Source organism: Gadus morhua, chromosome 16, assembly GCF_902167405.1.
Source record: "Gadus morhua chromosome 16, gadMor3.0, whole genome shotgun sequence".
NCBI classification, from domain to species: Eukaryota; Metazoa; Chordata; class Actinopteri; order Gadiformes; family Gadidae; genus Gadus; species Gadus morhua.
In genome coordinates, this window is record NC_044063.1 from 4,386,528 (window position 1) to 4,407,727 (window position 21,200).

A 21,200-nucleotide genomic window follows, 5' to 3' on the forward strand; every position below is an offset into this window, starting at 1 on the left:
TGTGTGTGTGTGTGTGCTTTTCATCCAGGTGTTTTTGTAGGGTGGAATTAGGGGGGTGGGGTACGGTGGGAGTGGGAATTAACATTCCTCCAGCAGAAAAAAAAAACAATCACATCTCTCTCTCTCTCTCTCTCTCTCTCTCTCTCTCTCTCTCTCTCTCTCTCTCTCTCTCTCTCTCTCTCTCTCTCTCTCTCTCTCTCTCTCTCTCTCTCTCTCTCTCTCTCTCTGTCTCTCTCTGTCTCTCTCTCTCTCTCTCTCTCTCTCTCTCTCTCTCTCTCTCTCTCTCTCTCTCTCTCTCTGTCTCTGTCTCTCTCTCTGTCCCTCTCTCTCTCTCTCTCTCTCTCTCTCTCTCTCTCTCTCTCTCTCTCTCTCTCTCTCTCTCTCTCTCTCTCTCTCTCTCTCTCTCTCTCTCTCTCTCTCTCTCTTCCCCCTCTCTCTCTCCCCCCCCCCCCCCCATTCCCACTCTTTCTGGTAATTAATCTACATAAATCCAATGTCACCCGCCCCCATCACCAGTAAAGCTGGAAAATGTGTGAGTTGAGGGACAGCGGTGGTCTTGTTTTAAACCAGGGGGGGCGTTGGAAACTCTCTGCTCCTCCCAAACCTCTCCTCGCTCTTTCTCCTTCCAACACACATTCCAACTGTTTTTATATTTCCCTCCACAGCTGGGGGGGAGGGGTCTACCGCCCTCACCCTCCACCAAGGTAGCTGGCCTCTTTCTCCGGGCTGTGCCGCTATTGGTTTCCCTGCAGTCACATGACCCTCCCCCTGGGTTAGAAGTGAAGTGTTGGCACTCCTCCCCTCCCTCCCTCCCTCCTCCTCCCCCCCCCCCCTTCCTCCCCCCTCCCCTCGGGCCGCTCCACTTCTCCTCCGCTCGGTTCATTCCTTCAGACTCAAGCGTCTGTCTGGCAGCCTTTCCGTTGCTAGGAGAGTGAGTGTCTGTGTGTACATGCGTGTGTGTGTGTGTGTGTGTGTGTGTGTGTGTGCGTGTGTGTCAGTCAGTTAGCGGTAAGCTCGGCTCGGACATCGCGTTGAGGACTTTTTTGAGGCGAGAGTGTCAGCAGTCATGTTCAGGGAGCTGCCGGACACCCACGACCGCGAGTGTCTGGGTAGCATGACCCCCGAGACTCAGGACATCTACCTCAGGATAGACCACCGTCACCGGCGCTCCGGGTACCGCCTTGGACGGATTATGGCCCGCCAGCAGCTCCTCAACAAGATCGCCGGAGGTAGGGGGACACACAACTGTTTTCATAGCTGAGAGACCCCCGGAGGCTGATCCGGGACCTCAGACCTAGCCCCCGGGATAGGGTTAGGATTCACGGACCTCCGACCTCTCCCTCTGGGATAGGGTTAAGAGTCCTGGTCCACAAACGACTCAAAGAGTGTTTTACGGTCCTCAGACCTGACTCTAACTGTTCTGAAACAAGACTTAGTTAGTTACTTCATTTTTAAGGCTCAAAGTCCGGAGAAACCAAGAGTGTTCAATCATCAAACCCTCAAAAACTCTAACCCTTCTGACACCAGAATGCCAAGCCTTTACAGCTCAGAGTTCAGTTCTATGTGGAGCATTTGTTTTTAGCGGCGTTGTTAAAGTGTTAATTATATCTGAGCCCAACTGGGCGGTTCTGCTCTTCTCAAGCATGCCAAGAATGACAAATGACCGACCCTGGGTGGGTCAGCGAAAACTCGACTGGCCTGGTCTGGTTTAGACGGTTAAGCTGGACCAACACTGACACTAAAACACAGCCTGAATAAAGAAAGGGAGAGAGAGAGGGATGGTAGTAATAGGAGTATATATAGAGTATGAGTGAATATGGCTGTGAATACAGTGTGACCTAACCTAGAGCGAAAGTGACACATAAAATCTAAGAATATCTGTTGTAGAAACGGATTCCTTTCACTCCACTGTGAGCCTCTCTCATCACCCCCCTGGTTTCAAAATGCTGTTGGACCTAAGGCCAACAAAAGCACAACCTAACGTTTCTCACACACCCACATTGGGCTTGGATAGCTCTGTTATCAGTGGGCGATTACCGCTCAACGACTTGGCCAAACAATGGAGATAAGCAAGACGGTTATGGCATCGGTTATGTAACAGACAGATTGTCTTGATGGAAACGCAAATATGAGTTGTCTGGCAAACGTGTTGACTTGGCCGACGGTGGTGGTGGTGGAGGTGCAGTTTTCGGTTTGTTGTCATTTTATGAGTTGAGAGTCAAGGGAGACCCAAGCCTAGCTTCACCGCCGAAGTCTCTGCACACCTTCTCCTGGAGATCCTTGGAGGAGATAAGAGACAGCATGACAATAGACCGTAGGTAAGAGTTAACCTCCCCCACTTCCCCTCATCTTGCAGGCGTAGAATAGGAGTGTGTGTGTGTGTGTGTGTTGGGGGGGGGGGGGGGGGGGGGGGGGGGGGAGAGAGAGATGGGGGGATGGCAGAGGCGGGTGTATCGCATTTCAAAATAGAAAGTAAGTAGCCGACCCATGAGTCACTGTATCCAGTGGAGAATAGTTTGATCCCGTGTCATCGCAGTAGATCAAGAAGCCGGAGCATCAAGGGCATCTTTGTGCCGCCCGCACAAGCCCCCGGCACACAAAAGGCACCCTTGTGCTTCAGCCCGGCGGCGGCGGCGGCCTACATGTACCATGACGTCTCAGGGCGCTTGAGGCTGGAGGGCTTGTTGTTGTCTTTTGTTCTGGGACGGAGCGCTTGTTTTTTTTCCAGGCTGAGACGTCGTTGGTCAGGTAGGTTAGACGCCGACACCTCAGGCACGGGGTGACGTCAGGAGGCTGCTCAGATGATGTCGGGCATGTTGGTGCTCCCGAACCAGCAGGGTGGAGAACATCCAGGGCTCGATGGGGATTATGTGTAGCTCCTTCATTTGAATGCGGAGCTGTTTTTTCCAGGGGGGACATTTTGTTCAGGTTCAGATCCACGGGGGCCTAGGTGACGATATAGCCTTGTTCCCTTATTTTTATTCTTTGTGAGTTAACCTAGCTTTAGAGTCACTGACGATTTTCCGATGAATCCCATTTAAACGTTTTTTCCCCTGGTTAAGACTTTGTAAAAGACTATGTCACAAAAAACCGGGTCTGGAAATAATCAAATCAGAAATGACGTCTTTGTTTCCGTTATGTAACACATTTCCAATATTTTTTTCGAACACTGTAAGGGAAGGCCTCAAATCATGCTAGATAGGGGGGGGATAGGAAACTGGGGTTATTTCAAATCCTCTCACAATAAGTGATTCACATCCACCCCATGGACTCGATGGCATCACCAAAGGAACAGGAAATGTATTCATTACAAGAGATTACTGGTAAGATGACTTATAAGAGATGTTAGGTTGTTGAGGAGGTGTTATAAGAGACGCAAGAGGAGATGTTCTAGTCGAAAAGGGTCTTATGGTAGACAGGAGTCATGTTCTAGTATAGGAGAGTCTGAAGGTAGACATGAGAGATGTTCTAGCATAGGAGAGTCTGAAGGTAGACATGAGAGATGTTCTAGCATAGGAGAGTCTGAAGGTAGACATGAGGGATGTTCTAGCATAGGAGAGTCTGAAGGTAGACATGAGAGATGTTCTAGCATAGGAGAGTCTGAAGGTAGACATGAGAGATGTTCTAGTATAGGATAGTCTGAGGGTAGACATGAGAGATGTTCTAGTATAGGAGAGTCTTATCGGAGTCATGAGAGGGGGTTCCTCAAGGCCCCGGCTGTCCAGTGTCTCTACATTCTTGCCGGTGGGCTGTATTGACAGAGCAGTGGGTTGGGGGGGCTGATCATGTGACCTCCGCCTGGATTCCAGGCAGGTTTGACGGATCTGAGTCATGTTTCCCATTCACTGGTGTGTGTGTGTGTGTGTGTGTGTGTGTGTGTGTGTGATTCAGTATATCCTTACAGTAAAGCAAGTGCCATGCCGTGTGTGGGTGTCTGCATGGGTTTGTGAGTGTGTGTGCGATGGTACAGCAACAGGTGTTTCCCCTAAATGTCCCTCAGTATTCCAGGGAAAGGGGGTATTTTTCAAATGGTCCCGGAATGTCGCTATCCCCGGGAGAGAATTCCCCACACAGGGCCTCAGAACATCTGTGTGTCAGACGCTGGCACTACTCACTGCAAAACCTGGCAGCATACTTCTGGCGGAGAAAAAAGTGGAACGTTCACAAATGTAATAATTACACATTTTAAACAATCAATGTTCCGACTATAATTCATGAGAGACATTCATTCAGAAACTTGAAACACATGAAAGTCAAGGCAGCGTCCCCCCGTCTCATGCAGCCGCTGACGGAACGCTCGTTGTACGATGCGACGCTCTGTCGAGCATCGGACGGACCATTGGACAGCCACGTTTGGCTAGCCTGGCTATTCCAAGAGCGAGCTCAATCGTAGATTGCACGTTGGTCTGGGGACGCTGCTGTCATTTTCTTCAGCTCAAGAGGCTCGATCAACGGGCCTAGTTCATATGACTCTACGCAATTGGCTGCTTGCCGACCCGCTTCCCTGTCGTCATTGTGTTAAACCAGCCAATAGCGCACAGGCGGGGGAGAAGCAAGCATGGTGATTGGCTCCCACAAAAACGGATCGGAAAAAGAAAGAAATGTATTGCTCTTCTATAGACTCTTCTGCTGGGCGAATTCGAATCGCCGGCAGACCGGGCAGGGCTACCCAGTCTAATGTTTGACCGCATTCATACATGAATACACACACACGCTTCACACGTACACATGCCCTTAATCACACCTTAAGCACACGCCTGCAAAACACTAGGCTCTCTGTGAGTGTGTGTGTGTGTGTGTGTGTTTGTGTGTGTGTGTAGTGTGACAGGAAGTGAGGCAGCGTGTGTACCATTCAGAAGACCTGAGTGAGCTGCTGTTTCCGATCTCTCTCGCTGAACACACCATACTACTGAACACACGACCGATGACGGATGACGTGTGAAAGAGTGGACATTTTCCAGGTTTCCTAAATACACTGAGTGGTTAGTTATGCAATAAGACAGGGCAGACATTAGAGCATACGACATATAATATGACATACAACATATAACATGACAAACAACATGTAGAATATGGAGGGTCATATTGTGGAGTTCCTTGCCCATTCTTTAGCATTTCATGGGTGTTATGGTTACATTTATGTAGGTATGACTTTAAAATATTCATGTTTGGCATGCTGTTGGAGGGGGTTTGATTTAGGTAGGTGGCCATAAACAGTTAGGTTCAGCTTACGTCAGCGATTAGGAATTACTTTAAAAGTGATGACACTTCTGTATTTGGTGTTCAATCAGGGTTAAGGTTCTGGGTTGAAAGCAATACATCTTGGGAATGGCCACCGTACAAGGGTGTGTGTCCCTGCACCATTTGTTCCCAGCGAGCGTTTAGGAAGTGAAACTCGGACCAGGGTGACCTTTGACCTCCCCTACTGGCACCAGCGACCCCGTGGCAGCCAACCGGCTACATGCTCCAGTCCTGGCTCTCCTCGCGCCAAGTGACACAAGTGTTGTCTGGCAGCTGCTCTGCCACAAACTGTTGTCGGTGTGTGCGCATTTTTTATGTGATGGTCAGGTCTTGACCCCCGCGTATCGCCGTGAAGCTCAGTTTGTGCACAGACAGTCCACCCACCACCATGGCATTTCTATAAATAGATCATTATAGAGGTGCTCTAGACCTGTGTCAAATCGCCGTATAACCGTTCGAGGGATCCGCGATTAAATCATAAAGGCTTCTTGTGCAGTTGTGTTTGATATACGATTAAGTTTTCCTCCTCGATGTGATCCCTTCCATCCCATCTCCCCTTGCAGTACCCCTGTGCCTCCTACTTTGGTAAAAAACTAACATATCGGACTCTAACATCAACTTTTGGGCATTTTCTTTGTCATCATACATCTTGCAATAGTGAAAGGACATTGTAAGCAATCTAACAGGGATAAACCATGAAGCATACAACAATTCAAGCAAGGAATTTTTAATGATCTGACATTTTTCTCTAAATGCATGTTCTGAAGAGGGAGTGGTCCTCGAAACACTTCAATGTAACAGCTCTCTTAACTATTATAACCTCTCCCGCTCTCTCTCGTCCTCCCTCTCGTCCTCCTCCTTTCTCCTGCTCTTAGTATTCATGGCTCTGTGGTACAACTTGTGTCATTCCAGCCGATCTGCATGTGAAATGACCCGTCCGCCCCTCGACTGAAATGAGTTGTTAGCTAAACATCTTTAATTCATGAAGCTCGTTAGTGTAGCGATGCTGCTTTATGCATATTTGGCTGGTTGTCAAGCAAAGTAGCAAACGGCATTTGGGAGAAATCTTTTGGCAGGCACTGTATGTGCATTCACTGTTTCAAGCCTTTATGTGACGCTGCTAACCAAATATCTCTTTATGACATTCTGTCAGTAGGATTCATTTGGACAGTTAAATGTGTTTTGTTACTCTGGCAAACAAAATGTTTTGCCAAAAATTGGCAATTAATGGGGATGGCTTAACCCGCTGGTTCTCTAAAGACATGTGATCCAGGTTGTAGGTTCTGACCTGCTGTGCTATGCTACATGCCATGTCGTCTCTCCATCCATCAACCTACTGTCCGGTCTCTCTTCACTAGTCTGTCCATGATGGCACCAGATGATCATACAATGAACACCATGGTTACACTTTTGAAGGTGTCAAACCCAGAAGAGGTCCAAAATAAGATGTTCTTTATTACTCCCAGATGGGAAATCTGTACTAGAACCCACTATATAGATTAGATTACTCCATATTAAGTTCTTCTTTCTGCCTGCGGGGGTCAGGGTTTGACAAGTTGCTTTCCTTCCGTTGTTGTTGGATATAAATAGTTTGGCAGGTTAGCGAGAAAGGGAAGGTTAATCATCACCGACTCGACTGTAACCTGCAAACAGTCACCTATCAAACAGGGTTATTCTCGGATGTTCTCTCTCTGTTCACAGGTCAACTGCATTCCACACTGAGTTGCAGCATACCTGATATATGTTATTCTCAGCCACGAAACACACACTCTATGTTACATACCAACTATCATTTTTTATTGAAATAATTACATGACAATCCTGTGTATAGTCTGAATAAGTATGTCCACTCAATTAATTGAACCTTTATTCACCAAATTCAACATATTTCCAATCGTTTTTGTGCCTTAATCTGTATTGTTGTTTCAACTTTAATCTAAAATACAAACCCCCAGAGTTTTGTTGTTGTTGTTGTTGTTGTTGTTGTTGTTGTTGTTGTTGTTGTTGTTATGAATTATATAAGCTTATTTTCTCAAAAAATATTTGCCTTTGCTCCTCACAGAATTGATGTTTGTACTACCTCTAATTCTGATTTATTGCTGCCGCCTACTGGTAGAAATGTGCCACTGCTTGCACTGTATATCCATCAACAGAGGAGGCTGTTGTGTCACTCTCTTAGCCCCACCCACTTCACATATACAGTCACCCACACATGGGTACACTCTGTTACTCAAGGGCTGTATACTTTATGCCGGTCAATAGCAAAGTCTGTTGCTTGGCAACATAATTTTTTTTCTTCTAATATGGTCAGGGGAAACTTCCTGAGTACCAGCCAACGGGAATTACCCTTTGTTGATTCTGTGGTCTGTGATTTAAGCGTAGCCTATTTATGTCTCATATGAGTGATTAAAATAACAATATTGAATGGGTCAGAAATTGTTTATGGTTAGGGGGTTCAAGTCCTAGCCGTAAGGTTGGGTTATATATATATATATATATATATATATATATATATATATATATATATATATATATATATATATATATATATATACGGCACGTGATGGTCAGTGATTTATATTTTAGTTTGTTAGTTTGTTTATATCAGACACAATCCTATCAAGCTATCCCGTCAGCAGAAGGCGGTCATCAAACCCAGTAACTTGGTGCTGATGGGGGGGGGGGGGGTCCGGTCCCGAGGCGTATCCCGGGCCGTTGGCGTTCCTCTCGTAATGAGGGCCCCATGTGGCCCTCACAGAGGCCCTCACGCCCTCCCCACTCAGCTATGGAGGCGTTCACATGACACACATCCTCTTGCCCTGCAACCCCCCTGCCACTGGTCCTGTCTGTCTCTCGGGTTTAACCGTCTGTCTGTCTTTAATAGTCACTCTGTCTTATCACTACAGTCTGTCTCTCCATCTCTTTATTTTTCTTTCTTCTGACTGTCCTCACTCTATTTCATGTTCTGGTCCTCTCTCTCTCTCTCTCTCTCTCTCTCTCTCTCTCTCTCTCTCTCTCTCTCTCTCTCTCTCTCTCTCTCTCTCCCTCTCCCTCTCCCTCTCCCGGTCTCGGTCTCGGTCTCCCTGTCTCTATCTCTGTCTTTGTCTCTCTCTCTCTCCCTCTCCCTCTCTCGGTCTCGGTCTCTCTCTCTCTCTCCCTCTCCCTCTCTCTCTCCCTCTCCCCCTTGCTGTCTCTCTTGCACTCCCCTCTCCTCCTGTTCTAAAGGTCCATTTCCCAGCAGCTTTTAAACTTCACTTACCTCCAGTGTGTCTGATGCTTGGTGCGATGGCTGCTGGTGTGTTTAGCCTGCTGTGTTGAACACTGCTCATTGAGATGCTAAATTACAGTGTGTGTGTGTGTGTGTGTGTGTGTGTGTGTGTGTGTGTGTGTGTGTGTGTGTGTGTGTGTGTGTGTGTGTGTGTGTGTGTGTGTGTGTGTGTGTGTGTGTGTGTATCAAAGAGACGGAAGCACAGTACACAGGCCGGTATTACGAGATGCACGAAGCGCAGTAATTACTGCGTAGAATCACACACTGCTGCTTCACCTGCAGGCGCACACTGAGACAACACACACCACACACGCACGTACCCACATTCAGGCAGGGCTACTCACCCACACACATGTGTGTACATGTACAGATACAATATGTGCAGGGACACACGTACACACAAGTATGCAAACTCATACACAGTCATGGATACACATACACAAATGTACGTTAATGCACACAGCACCATGCTTAGTTACATATGTACACAAACCCATGTACTTCACATGTATCCAAGCAAACCTTCACACATGAATAGACATTTACTGATGCACAGGCATGGAAATGCATGGGAAACAACACACACACACACACACACATAGGGATACACACACATGCCCACAGGGATTGACACACACACACACAACCGTGCGCACACACACACGTTCATGCACGCACACGCGGATACGTGTGCACATACACAGGAATGCATGCGCGCACACACAGGGATAGGAACGTACACAGACACACACACACACACACAGTGATACACACAAACAACTCAGATGACTACACAGAAATGCATACACACTTGAAAAGGTTTCTGTTGAATTTCAAAACAGAACAGAGGGAGGCGATAGGTCAATTAAACGACTGGAAAGACGACTAAGAGAAAGGGGGAGGGAGGAGGAGGGAGAGAGGAGAGGGGAAGAGCGTTTGGAAAGGGAAATGTATTTGACAGAGACAGGCGCGGGGAGAGTATCAGGCAGGAGGGACTGGGCTCTGCTGGAGTGTGTTTCCACTGCTGATCCATGGACCCAGTGATCTCCAATGCCCGCAGGTAGGGAGCCGCGCTTCTCTTCTCTTGGAAACGATTTTAACGCTTGAAAGGTCCCACTTAAACCTTGGTGAAGGTTTTTAAAAAGAGGGAAACCAACAAGAAGATGTAAGGAGGTGAGGTGTGATTTTGTTTCACTAGTGAAATCCGTCTGAAATACGGTTTGTTGGCTCTTCTTCATTTATACTACATTTTCTTACGCTAATCGAAATAAACATTGTACACATCCTCCTAAAACAGTGCTGTTGGAGGGAGTGTTTGTGTGTGCGTGCGTGCGTGTGTGTGTGTGGGGGGGGGAGGGGGGAGGGGGGGAGGGGGGGGCTGTTGCGGCGGGTGTTTGTTCTCCAACTGAAGAGAAATACCCACAAGCTGATGTGTTCCTGGCCGAGAGAGAGAGAGAGAAGCCAGTTGTTGGACAAGATGGCTGTCAGAAGTCTTTAACTTGTGTGGGAACGTGGCCCTGCTCCAGAGTCTGGCTGTGTTTACCTTGAGGAGCTCAGCCTGGAAAGTGATTCGGGACGTATGTTTCACCGAGAGCTGGGGTGATGGATCTCTGCTGCTAGAGGGCTGCTGGCAGCAAGATGTTGGAGGTGTGTGTGTGTGTGTGTGTGTGTGTGTGTGTGTGTGTGTGTGTGTGTGTGTGTGTGTTTGTGTGTGTCAGTGAGTTAAAGTAGGTGTGCGTGCAGGTGTATGTGTGTGTGTGTGTGTGTATGTATATGTGTCTGTGTGTGTGTGTTTGTGTCAGTGAGTTAAAGTAGGTGTGCGTGCAGGTGTGTCTGTGTGTGTGTGTGTGTGTGTATGTGAGAGAGTGTAGGTGTGTGATGATTTATTTTCCTCCTCTTGTAGTCAAAGGTTAGAGTTTCCCAGTGAAGGTCAGACCTTTTTAGAAGTGTGTGCTACAATGACCTGTGATCTGGCGGTTTCATCAAACCAGGCTAGCTCTGCCGCTAAAACGGGCTCACATCTGAAAGCCATATCTTGGCTTATATCCAATACCAGTATCAGGCTAAACTTGGATCCAGAAGTCTGACCATGCTATAGCTAACATTTTCCCTTGCCTCTGCAGGGAGATAGCAGGTGAGAGGGGTGGAGTCACGCAGGGTTTCCTGTTTACATATACAGGTCTACATCAGCTGCGTCAGTGGTGATAGCGGTGTAGAAGTCATTCTCACGTATGCCAACAGGTCCCGTTAACTCTAAGAGCGAGAGCGTATTCTGATTCCTCGTCCAAGTTCTTGCCTAGTCGTCATTTGACGACTAGGCAATTCTTTTTTTTTTATTCTTTTTTTTAAATCGAAGCCATGACCACATAATCAACACATTATTTGTACCGTTCCATCCAATCGATGGTCAGCTATATCACATTTGTTGTCGGTCAGACAGTCAGGTTGTTGGTTCGTTTAAATACAGTTGAAAGAAAGTTAAACGCCCCATTAACACTGATTTGAGCTGGGTCTGCAAAACTAAAACTAAAACTAAAATCTGTGTAAATGGCATGTTTCACTTTCTTTCTTTGTGAGACTGTAATCATGTCCATACCCTATACTGCTACTAGTCATCAACCTGATGAATGCATGCAGTATTAGCCAGATACTAGCAGAGTGATGTGTCGGCGAGTATTGGTTATAGGCTAGATAGTTTTCCGGGAAGTTATCACCATTGGTATAGAGTTGCTATCGATAGATTAGCCTGATTGCTGTTTGGAATGTTTGCCTGATAGTTGCTTGGAATATTATCAATGATTAGTATCATTTATTAGCCCTATAGCGGCATAATTTGCGCCTTGTTCGTCTTTACAAAAGATAAACAATTCCAGCTCACCCGTAACCCTTTCAGACACCCACACAGCGTTTATTTGATTAGATTTGACCTGGACACTTCTATGTTTCTATTCATCTGGAAACACCACTTTAGAAATTGCCATAAAAGTATGGCAATGTTGACGATATCTGAACTAAACCTTTCTACCCCACGAAGTGATCTCCTGTCATGGATTCCTCTGGGAATTTTTTTTCCACATCTCCCAATAACCTTTAGAGATTGTAAAGGATTAAACCAGAATTTGATGAATAGCTAGCAGCAATAGCACGTTTGGAAACTTAGTATGTTGGGGTACCTAGTATGTGAGGTTACTTAACATGTTATCAGAATAAAGCATGTTAGTCAATTTAGCATGTAAGGGTACCAAGCATTTTTGCTCTCCTGAGTGGGCCGTACACTATATTCATATTGTCCAGGTATCGTTAGGAGGCTAAATGCAGGCTAGGCTACACACTGCAGATGGCTAGCAGGGGAAACATACATTGTCCCCCCCGGGGCATGATATCCTGATTAACAAAACAAAGGCTTCAAAGAGGACACAGGGATAGGGTGCTGACGGCCTGGAGAGAGAGAGAGAGAGAGAGAGAGAGAGAGAGAGAGAGAGAGAGAGAGAGAGAGAGAGAGAGAGAGAGAGAGAGAGAGAGAGAGAGAGAGAGAGAGAGAGAGAGAGAGAGAGAGAGAGAGAGAGAGAGAGAGAGAGAGAGAGGACACGGGTGCGAGTGATGGAGGGAGAGAGTGGAGGGGGGAGGTAGAGGGAGGGGAAATGGACAGACATAGGGAGAGAGGGGCAAAGGACACGAGAGAGAGAGAGCGAGGACAAGGGGAGGGAAAAAAGAGGGAGCGAGAGCAAAAGAGATCGAGGAAGAGGAGAGGGGTGGAGGGATGTAGGAGGAGAGAATCGAGAATATTGGGAATGAGTGGAAAAAAGAGAGAGGCGGAGACAAGAGAGTGAGACAGACCAACAACAAAAGAGAGAGAGAGAGAGAGGTGGAGAATGTAGGGGTCTCTCCCCGGGAGATGAAAGGGCCCTCAATCCCCAGGGCCCCTGAGAGGTGAGGGCGGTTGTTACCACAGCTGTGGAGCTTATGTTTAAACTCAACAGAGGACCTCAAGGAAAGCGTCGCAGGGACCGTCTGACCCATCCAGCTCGCCGTGGGTCAACAGCAGAAGCCCCGAGTTCACGCGCTCACACTGTTTACCCTGCAAATCAGCGATCTCCCTGCTGTGTGGGTGCTTCTCACATCTACATGTAGATCTGGAGTGTGCTGCCGTAGGCTGGGTTAAGCCCAGCAGTGCATCTAGAGTCTTTGAGATTGAGTCATTTGGCAGACACGTATATCCCTGCCAGGGTTAGGGATTAGATCCCCTGTCTAGCTCTACTGGTATGAGATGGTTTAACCCTGCCTGGGATAGTGGCTCCATTCCCACTGGGAATAAGGGACCCAAGCTAGTGATGTATACACAGTATTTTAAAACTCTTTATAAAAGCCCCACCGAAGGGCCTTTATATTCGTTCTTATGAAATGTTTATGAGGGTTTATGGTCCTATGCTGTGCTAAGGAGAGTAGCAGCGTCTAATAATATGTCAGCTAGTGCTGCTAGCCCGAGTCAGAAGGCTAACCGCGTGTTTCCTGGAGCAACGCCATGGGCTGCTCTGATGTCATCGTGTTGGCACTGAGCAGACACCCGTTAACCGTTACCACGGACACAAGGTCTGGCGCTGGCCCTCTCTCTCTCGCACACGGCCTGGTGAGCGAGAGAGAGAGAGAGAGAGAGAGAGAGAGAGAGAGAGAGAGAGAGAGAGAGGCTGCCAGGGAAAAGCGTGGTCAGTGTTTGCTAGCTCGGTTGTTTTTGGAGGGAGATTTGGTTTGTTGTCCCGGCAACAGTGCCGATATGTGACTCAGATTGAGGGGTTCTCCAAAAACATTCTCCAACACAAGATTAATAATTAGTAACATAGGAGAGAGCTTAATCAATAGCAACTTACAGTGGATTCCGATACATGCCATTAAATAACAGGGAAGAGGTTAGGGTATCTCGTTAGGCTGTAGACATTGGGGATCAAACCCGGTGCCTCTCGTCTGTGAGTAAAACAGCCACTGGTCGCCAGTAGAACCCATAACTCTCCCTTTCAGGGACATGCGACCGCCACGGGCAGTGGGGTGTTTGTGTTTGTAGTTTGTACTTAGCAAAGAGACGGCCTTTGTGTCGCTGTGACGTGCGCGGGCCGCGATGCGTAGGTGTTGACGGCTGACGGGGCTTAGGTGCAGAAAGCATAGCCCTGTGTGGGATGCAGATGGGTGAGGGGTGAACTTCCTGTCGGGGAGGGCGGGGGGCTATTGGGGGGCCCCCCGAGCACACTGGGGCCCCTGCAGACACACGTGGAGGTGTGTTAATTAAAATACCCTGCTGGAAAGTAGAAGTGGTTCCCACGCCGCCGGTAGAATGACCCAGGTCCCCATGATATTAATCCAGTTTCAACCCCCCCCCAACCCCCTCGCCTCCTACCCCCACACCCTCAACCCCGGCCCCCATCACTGCTCTTGAAAGGGAACCTCTGCAAGTAAAGGTTTGAGGGAGTTTTATGCTGTCTGACGGCAATAAAATACGTCGAGTCAAGAGTCGCCTACATGTTATTTTATTTTTTCCGAAATGTCTAGAGCAAGTACACTTCTTCCAAATCCGCCAAAAAAAGTGACAGTCAAAATGTAAAATATAAATTATTTCGTCTTTTTTTCGTATTTTTTTTTTTTAAAACACGCTAATGTTAATCTTATTTCCAACGAGCAATAGTGTGTGTGAGTGAAATAGCCCAAACCATTTGCAATGTCGGAATGTGGTTTCACTCTGGACTCACTGAACACACAAGACTTGCAAAAGTTTAACTTCCGAAATCCACTCTTGCACTGTACTGTATCTGGTGTCATCCCTGAACTGTTCACCTTGTATTGTCGTCACGGTTGTCAAGGGCGAGGCATCAGGTTTGTTCTATCGGAAATGTGATGGCCGTTAGTTTACATGAAACCATGATTCGTTTTTTCAGTTCTACTGGTACGATAAAGGCAGGTTGGGCAAATGCTATAAAGAGTTGCTAGAGTTAGAATCTGGACCATTTCTTGGTTGGGGTGGAAGTGGAGGGACCTGCTCTATCGTAGTAATAGTAAATCTCTTGTTTGCTGAGCGTATCTCAACGGTTTTAACTGTCACTCTCTCCTTCCTCATTCTCTCCCACCCACGCGCCGAGGGAAGAGAGGGGTTAAGAAAGGAGAAGAGAACTTAATGACAGAGCAAAACTGAAATACTTTTTCCATCCCAATAAAGCTTGAGAGAGAGCGAGAGAGAGTTAGAGAATAATATAGAAACAGAAAGAGATGGTGAGACAGAAGGTGCTGATAAAGAAAGAGTGTGAGACAGGGGGAGGATGGTAAAGAGAGAAACTAACACAGAAACTAACACGGAAAGTGAGTCTATTCCGGGGATGAAACATCACTTCTCGTGGTCCGTGTCAGACCAGTGGGGGTGTGTGTTGTTTATTCCTGGCATCAGGTCTAGCCTTGGCTTTTACACAACCAGGGGTAGGGGGGATGTGTGTTTGTGTGTGTATGTGTCTGCGTGTTTGTGCCTGTTTGTGTGTGCGTGCCTTAGTGTATGTGTGTTCGCCTGGGTGTTTTGTGTGTGTGTGTGTGTGTGTGTGTGTGTGTGTGTGTGTGTGTGTGTGTGTGTGTGTGTGCTTGTGTGTTTGTGTGTACATATGTCTGTGTATCTGTGTGTGAGTAACACGACAGGCAGATAGGAAGAGAAGAAGATAGATGACTTCTCTCTTTTGTCATTCATGACACCTCGGCTTACGTAGCCCCCCCCCTGAGGTGTATGTGTGTGTGTCCATGAGTGTGTTTATGTGTGTGTGTGCCAGCTTGTGTTGCCAGGTGTGTGCGTGCGTGTGTGTTTGTGATTCAGATAGTAGCAAGGTACAGTAGTGTTTCTGTGTGTGTCTATCCAGACAACACAGTAGTGCTCTGTAATCATGCAGGTACCTCCTCCTGTCATGTGAATCACAGCAGCTGAGGAAGACCTATTCTATTTTCCTTGGAGACGTCCACACGCTCTTCATGTTAAAGCCTTAAAGCCATGTTAAAGCCTTGGTTTTGGACCATATGGGGATAGAGTAACCCATACATTAATAATAGAGCTGTCAAGCGATTAAAATATTTAATCGTGATTAATCGCATTAATGTCATAGTTAACTCTGATTAATCACGATTAATCGCACATTCTTTTTCTATGCTAAATATCCCTTGATTTTTTTGTCCCATAATTCTTCTCATTTTAATTCTCTTATTAACATGGTGAAGTGCATCGGCTTGCCTTGTGCAAATGATTTTTTATTGATAACAACATTGGCATATACACTGATCAAAACAGGACGATACAAAAAAAGAGCCTATAGTGCAATTAAACGACTGCTTTGAACAAATGTCATTTGAACATAGCAGTCAGGCTACTGCTTCTTTGTTTTGAGCCAAAGAAAAAAAAAAAAAAAGTTTTTTTTTTTTTTTTTCTATAAAATAATTGCGTTAATCGCGCGTTAAATTTTTTAACGCCGTTACATTTGGTTTTCGTTAACGCCGTTAATAACGCGTTTAACTGACAGCTCTAATTAATAATAACAGTATTACTTTGTTCGCACAAAAAATAATTAATTTACTTAATTGAGGGGAGTGACATAACATCAATAAGTGATACATTAAAATACAATGAATAATTTATTCAGTCATTTCTTCAGTTAACGTTATGCAGAGTGTTTTGTGCGCAGTGTGTTGTGGTGGAGGGAGTGTTGAGTATGTATGTTGTGTGTGTATTGTGTTGCTTCCCAGGTGAAAAGAGAAAACAGACCCGGTAGAGTGGCGTTAGCGATGGTCTCCATCTGGAATGGTACTCTACTCTGGTATGCGTTGGAGAAAGAGTTTGTTTTGGCAGCAACGTGGTTTCATAACCTGACGAATAAGTTGAACCCAGGCAATTATATGTCGGTCCTCCCATTCAAACCAGTAGACTTCCATCTTCTATCTTTAAGCCAGTTGGTTTCTTGCAACTAAGCTTTCTCTGAGGTGTTGTGTTTATTCAACTATGTGTCTTGCATTGCATTGATTATGGCTATTATAATAGAAATGTAACACACAGGAAATGCTCGGGTGGTATCATTTTTTAGCTTTGCCCCTCATGTGTTGCTTTTAATGTAAAGCATGAATGAAAGAATCAAATAATCATCATACTGTACTGTCACATGACTCAAAGTTCCCACAATGCCGTTCTGTTAAGCCAGACAACATGCTGTCTGGGAGGTGAGTAGATGTGATTCATCATCCCAGCCGTCGTCACGGAAACAAAGTAGTTTATGATGATGTCACACCCCTTCATTCACGTTTTTCCACTGCAGAGGCTACCCCCCCCCCCCCCCCCACACACACACACACCAAACACACCGAACTAAACATTATTCAGACTTATTATCCCAATAGAGAGAGAGCCAAAGACAGACAGACAGACAGACAGACAGACAGACAGACAGACGGACGACATAAAGAGCAACGAGAGATGGAGCTGAGAGGGAGGGAGGGGGAGGGAGAGAGGGAGAGAATGTTGAAGTCCAGCTCTCATTTGGTGGTCATCAGCGTTGAGGACTGTTAAACACTGACACACACTTCCTGTCTCCCTGACGGGGAGATTTCGGCCATGAATCACATCTTTAATTCGATCTCCCGGTTCTGCCACGAAACATCCGATTTACATACAGCCTGGTTGGGAATCCATGTGGAAATTAGGGAAGAGGGGGAGGGATTAAGACAGTGGGCTTCAGAGAAGGGGCGGGTCGTGTTGTAGGAAGCACATGTTTGTTGCTCCGTATGTGTGTGTGTGTGTGTGTGTGTGTGTGTGCATGTGTGTGTGTGTGTTTGTGTGTGTGTGTGTGTGTTTGTGTTGGAGGGGAGGGGGTCATGTGGTAGAGAGGGGGTGCAGGACTGGGGAACCAGAGAGAGAGGGAGAGAGTGAAAGGGGCTCCGCTGGTCCCAGACTATAGGAGCCCTTGGAGAGGAAGGCGCGTTGTGTCAGGAGGAAGATGACAATTGGTGGAGACAATGTCCGATGATGTTCTGATTGGTCAAGATAACCGTCTATTCTGGGGAGGTTATGGGAATTCCAGATCTGAAAGATGAGAATATCCCGTAAGTAGAGAATCATGCATTGTTTCTGGAACACATACGCACGTACTCGTCAACTGTCCATCTCCTAGCAGCGACGTTCTCCATATCTGAAGACCTCTTTTACAGTTACTGAAACTTCTCTTAGTAACTTGAGACTTCTATTCCTTTCTAAAAACATACCTTGCCTCCTGAATACCTCTGAATTATTGAAGACTTCAATGACTTATTGAGGACTTATCTTAGTTACTGAAGGCGTATATGAGTTACTCAAGACTTCTACGAGTCCTTGAAAACTGCTCTGAGTTATTGAAGATTTTCTATGAGTTACTGAAGACTTATCTTAGTGACTGAAGACTTATATGAGTTACTGACCTTAACAACGCTGTATGTTATAGGGTGGGTGTCGTGCTACAAACAGAGTGGAATTCCCAGCTCCTGTTACCGGTTACTGTGTGTGTGGGGGGGGGGGAGGGGGGGAGGGAGGGAGGGGGAGAGGGGGAGAGGGGGGGAGGGAGGGGGAGAGGGGGTGAGAGAGGGAGAGGGAGGGAGTGAGGGGGGGAGAGAGAGAGAGAGAGAGAGAGAGAGAGAGAGAGAGAGAGAGACAGAGAGAGAGAGAGAGAGAGAGAGAGAGAGAGAGAGAGAGAGAGAGAGAGAGAGAGAGAGAGAGAGAGGGAGAGTTTATTCCACTGCCAGTGGAATAAAGAGCTGCCGTTATTCCCCTGGCTCAGGAGGCGGAGCCTGGGCTCACCTTGGCCAGGTAGCGTAGAGCGCGAGCGAGTGGGAACACACACACATGTTGACTCACACACTCTAATCTCCACGCCAGGTCACAGGAGTAAACAGTAGCATTCTGGCACTCAAGGACGAACAGCAAACTGTTAATATTTATTCAGTGGACCAAAGTCAATCTTTATTGATTTGTTTTTTTCGGGAAGCAGACACAGAGGGTGCAGCGGCAGAGGTGAGTAACATTGTCCATGTTTTAAAAGACCTAACGGTTCACTAATGCTGGTGTTTTGCATTCAGCTTGGCTGGATCAGAAGTGTTGGTGTATAGCACAGTGAACCATGTATTAGCGCTGGATGATCGCAGAGGAGATAGAGGGTTGGGAAGAGGTGTTTTAGTTGTTTAGGATCTTGATTTTGGAGGATCTGGATGTGATTTTGATATTCCTGGAACATCTGCGTCTGTGGAACAAGAGCAAAAACCTTGAGGGGGTTTATGAGAGGCAAGCAGCCGTGAGAGGTCTGTCAACTGTTGGCTTTTGGGATTTAGCACATTTTCACGGTAGATTTGGTTAAAGAATGTTGAGTCAATATGTTATGTTAGACTATTGTTAGGCTTCCCAAGATAACTTCTCTATCTTTCTCTCGCCTCAGTCAGAAGGAGTCTAGTCTAGTGTGTGTTGTTTTTCTTTATCTTCGTTTAATCACCTGTGTATTTTTAGAGGGAACATCTTGATTAGAAATATGACGTGATGCTTTCATCCTCCTAAAACAAAGCTGTGCTATTTCCATTTAGAAATATGGTATTAGACCCCGAGAATGAATAGGAGATTATAATCGGATTAGTGTTTGACTAAATGATGCAGTGTGTTTTGGAAGTCTCCTGGATGTGTGTCTTAGTTCTCTGTCGTCTGTGAAGCGGCCATGTGTGATGGCAGTCTGCCAGATGTTGGAAAGATGGGTTCTAGCGTGTTAACGGCGACTCTATTAGCATCGAAGAAGGGCTGCGACTGCGTCTGCTTCCCCTTCCTGTCGTTCATTAGGGCTCCGAGCCTTGTAGCCATCTCAGATCTGTACCGGACCTCAGCTTGTCACATGGTGTCTTTATTCATTGGCTATCTTCTGACCTATTACTAACCATAAGAAGTTTTTATTGATTATCAAGAAATTGGAACGTTAAAATTAAATGTATCATCTACCTTATTAATCATAGAATGGGAAATTAGGAAATAAGGGTGTCACATCTTCGTTTTTTACATAACCATAAAAACTTCTAAATAGTTTTCTCTATACATATGATAAATATATCTGTGTACACAATCTATATACACAATATCTATAATTATTGAAGATTCAAGCTTTCCATTGAGTTGACTGTGTGTGATTGTTGTGCTATTGTGTCCCTTTGAGGCCACAGATGGATTATAATGTGGTGTCCAGTTTCAATGCATTCTGGGATCTGTAGTAGAGAGAGTTTTCTGGACAGCTGGCCTTGGGGGGGCACATCAAGGACCACCCTACACCCCCCCATTGGGCTTTGATCCCAACAAAAGGGGGGAGGGGGGGGGGTTGGTAGTAGGAGTCTCGTCTCATAGGGATGAATGGTGAACTTCTCCCTGTTAACCGTTCTAACCAGTGTTATTAAATACATATTTAACAAAGAGTTCAACCCAGTGATGTGTCAAATAATATAGGCCAAGGGACAGGAGGGGTTTGTCCGACTGCCCTGAAGGGGCCATCATCCTGCATTCACAACGAATAGTGTGACCACGGCATACTTTGAACACTTTAAACCAATGGTGAAACAGTTGTAGGTCGAGCCAAATATCGACAACGCAGTAACGTTCTATTACTGTTGGCATCTGAAGCGGTTATGTTCGACTGGGGCCACACAGATTTTTGTTAAAATACGAAATCACAGGTCAAGATGGCCAAAAGAATGCGAAGCAATTCATAAACCCCTCCTGCCTCATAGTTAAAATGGGCCGATTTTGAAGCAACATCCCAGTCAATATCTCCTTCAATCACCGTAACGCGAGCAGTCAGCCAGAGACATTCTCCTTTATTAGAAGAGCAGCTGGGTGGACTCTGTGTGGACTCTCGGTGGCGTGGAATTAGTGTTTGCGGGCGACGGTGAGCTGTGTGTACAGCGCGGCCGACACGCTGTGTCTGTTGGACGTCTGTGATGACGGGCGCCTGGCTGAGGTCCTGCATTCTAAACTGCTGGCTCCAGACTGATGTGACACGGAGCCTTGCGTAAGGTATCAGGTTCCTCTATGAGAACCGAGGGGAGGGGGGGAGGATGGGGGGAGGGGTGTGGGGGGGGGGGGGCAGTTCCTAGAATGCAGACTTCCTCCGGGCAGAGAGGGAGGTGGGGTAAGGCAGGCGTTTACTTCGAACTACGACTGTAATTCCCCGTTTGATTATCCAGCCGTTTAGCAGACGCCTCGTCCACTCTGACTCTTTCTTTCTTAATGTAGGGCGCGTCTTGCTCAAGGGTATATTGGAGATCGAACCTTTCGGCCTGGTGGCAAACTGCTAATAAATAGGACTATCCTGCCCCTGAAATTATGGATCAAGATTTGGGTGTTAACTGCGTTACGTGTTAATGTTTAAGGTGCTCAAATGGTTCTGTCCTGCTTCCTCAGTGAAATCTAACCAGGCTCTTCCTCTTCTTCTTGTGTTTCAGAAATCGAGGCGAAGGAAGCGTGTGATTGGCTACGGGCGGCAGGGTTCCCTCAGTACGCTCAGCTTTTTGAGGGTAATTAAACATGCACAACTACAATACACTACCAGACATCCATATAGAATACCATATACACTTTAAAGAGTATGATTTACAAATATTATATCTGTAATACATAATGATATCGATAGCTACAAATAGC

General features: G+C 46.5%; 1 protein-coding gene across 1 annotated transcript in view; it reads left to right on the top strand.

The window, feature by feature from the left end:
* Positions 1 to 911: 911 nt before the first annotated feature.
* Positions 912 to 21,200, top strand: part of stard13b (StAR related lipid transfer domain containing 13b) — a 36,718-nt gene continuing 16,429 nt past the window's right edge. The window contains 2 exon segments of the mRNA XM_030381112.1: positions 912 to 1,229; positions 21,002 to 21,073. Of these exon segments, the coding sequence (XP_030236972.1) occupies positions 1,067 to 1,229; positions 21,002 to 21,073 (235 nt within the window). The 5' untranslated portion in view covers positions 912 to 1,066.